General features: G+C 51.5%; 1 protein-coding gene across 1 annotated transcript; it reads right to left on the reverse strand.

Moving 5' to 3' along the window:
- Window positions 1–615: 615 nt before the first annotated feature.
- On the reverse strand, window positions 616–2,109 carry PV07_12722 (uncharacterized protein; the record flags this gene model as incomplete). Its single annotated transcript, XM_016400281.1, has 3 exons — window positions 616–693; window positions 745–995; window positions 1,047–2,109. The coding sequence occupies 3 exons, from the start codon at window positions 2,107–2,109 to the stop codon at window positions 616–618; spliced, it is 1,392 nt and encodes a 463-aa protein (XP_016242073.1).
- Window positions 2,110–2,704: the final 595 nt, after the last annotated feature.

The raw sequence follows: 2,704 nt of genomic DNA on the forward strand, positions 1-2,704 counted from the left end.
CCCCCCCCCCCTCCCGGTTCTGTAGTCAAGACCAGGGGCGTGAGGACACAGGATGACGGATAAGTCGTCATTCATAGCGACTGTCAGTCTCTTGTTCGCCAGGACGATAAACAACACTCAGCTTTCAAGATGGGCCTAGGCGACTTGTTCTCCAAATTGTTACTCTTTCTGAACCAAATGCCCATTCTGCATTTACATTTTTAGGCCGTAGAAGACGCGATCGGTAAAGCGCTGAGAGTCATCAGCCTAGCAGTTCTCCATTACGAACCGCCGAGAGGACGAAGCGAGTAGAGGAGGACTTGTCCACGCCGGCAGCCCGGCGGTCGAAACAAATAGCCAGCGCTTGAGGCCATCGCTCTTCTTCCACACGAACAGCCAGTCAAGAGCCACGAAGCTAAGAAATTGAGGGGACAAGACGAAAAAGGGAATTACTCAACGTCCGCTTCACAGAGCCCGCTACCAATCTTTCATTTTGTTCCTAGAATCCAGTTGCCGGAGAACATCCCGACATAGAGCGACACTAGAGCGGGATGAGCCCAACTATAGTGACAGGCACGCGTTCGAGCCGCTCAGACCGTGCAGTTCGCCACCCAAAGATTTCCGTGAGCCTACATACTACCCCTCTGAGAAAATCACCAGATCCCAAGAATCCCATCCGTCGCGGTCCACTCCGACGTATTCCGGCAAGTCCTTCTAATACGGAGTCAGTATGCGTACCGTAAGGAGACAAGGATGCGAACGTACGTCTGCAAAGTAGTCTTCTACGACGGCACGGATTTCTCCGAGGATCTTGAGGAGGGCTGATTCACCGCCGGAATAGGTGCGAGGCACGGACGTGAAGGAAACGCGACGGGCACAACCGGTGGCTGTTTCGTTGCGGAACGAACCCCCATTGACCTCATCACCTCCCTTCGTGAGACGGTGGATGTAGAGCAGACACTCATCCGAAACGACAGCAGCTCGATCACTATATTCGATAGGAGCGACGGGGGCGTCTGAACAAGGTTAATATCCGGCATATGTAGACTTCGCACCCTCGTTCTCACCTTCATCCTTATCTACACTACCAACAACTTCATGTCGGCTATGTCTCACACAGAAGAGGTGATCGATGTCTCTCCACCGTAGGCGTAGTGGGCATGATATATACTCATACTCCGAATTCAGTCTCCATTTGTTCTCCGTAGCGGCCCCCATCCGTAGCTCAGTGGGAAAACTCGCCGACGGGAACGGACAGGTCAGGTCCAAAGGATCGACACGGAGTGACGCGGCGTATTTCACAAGCCTGTAGGTCTCAGGTAATTTCTCAGGCCTGAAGACCTCGTTTCCCAGCTGCCTGTAGTACTCCATTGGCAGACCGATCCGTGTCAGAAGTGCCCGGCGCGCAAGATCCGCCTTCGTGTAGTAGGGAGCTAGGTGGCGCATTTTCTCCAGGAACTGACTTGATGTCTCCCGTCCCCTAGTAGGTGCAATAGCTTCCAGTTGCCGCTTTAATCTCCTTAGGCAAGTCATGATGGTCTCGGACCATATGTGAAACATCACCGTCGTTGGCCGGTCCTCAATGTACCACAGCTCGGCATTTTGATCCTTCCCATCATTCGCGAGGCGATTCCGGTATTCGATATAAGCGCTCGACGTGTAGCATAATTCAAAGGTGTCGCCTCGAAATAGGTTTTCCAAAATTTCGGGACTCGAAGCGCATTCGAACAATAGGTGTTCAGTCACCCCGCGACAGATTTGCCCGAGCGCAGGCTCATACTCGCTAAGCTTTTCCAGCCTATTGAGTATGGATTGGTATGCGTTGGTTTCAATACGCGTCTCGCCGATATCGCGCGGGCCCCAATAGCGTGCCACGAAGTTCGCGATTTCCTGGATCGGTTCTTCGCCCGGCTCTATACGTCCATCATCGTCTGGCTTGTTATAGTCTAACTTCCCACATTGAAGTAGATCCTTAGCCAGCTCTGTCGAAGATGAGGTCAAGGCTCTAAGTTCACCGGGACCGCCGATATCCAGACTTGGGCATAACTCCTGACATTGTCTGAAGATATTCAATATGCTGTTTTGGGAAAAGAAGTCATCATAGTCTGGGGGACTTCGTTGGGATGACATTATCAGGTAGTGGTGCACTGGGCAAAAGAGGTCGTGGAAATTGAAATTTTTTGTCTATTGTACGGGGGAGGGCAAATGTTAAGATACTGCTGGACCGAAATCCATGTGGGAGATGTCTCTCATATCCGGTTCTTATGTATTCCTCAATAATAGAATTTTGGAAGCGGTTGAACTAACCTAAACGGGACTTCGGAACAAATCAACTAACCTAAATGGGACTTCGGAACAAATCAACTATTCCGTGACAAGGCCCATTTCTTTGACCGCCTAAGCATTGTCTTTCCGCTGCCAGTCGACACAACAACGGCCACCAGCGACTGTCCTTGAAGAACTACTATTAGGGCTTTATCTTGCTCCCGAGATCGAAACCCTGGTCCCTACAGCGCTATTACCGGAGAGACGATGGAGGCCTTCTTCGATCTGCCAGAGAGAAGTGTCGATCGTGGTGAAAGCCGCGGGGGAAGAAGAAGAAGAAGAAGAAGAAGAAGCAACAGCCGCTCCCTCAGAGTCCGGTCGGTGTCAAACAGAGATGCCAGCGCGGCGGATGAGATGGCATTTCCTATGATTCCCGCCTCCCTCGTTTACCTAGATCTAT

This window comes from Cladophialophora immunda (genome assembly GCF_000835495.1).
Source record: "Cladophialophora immunda strain CBS 83496 unplaced genomic scaffold supercont1.87, whole genome shotgun sequence".
Taxonomy (NCBI): Eukaryota; Fungi; Ascomycota; class Eurotiomycetes; order Chaetothyriales; family Herpotrichiellaceae; genus Cladophialophora; species Cladophialophora immunda.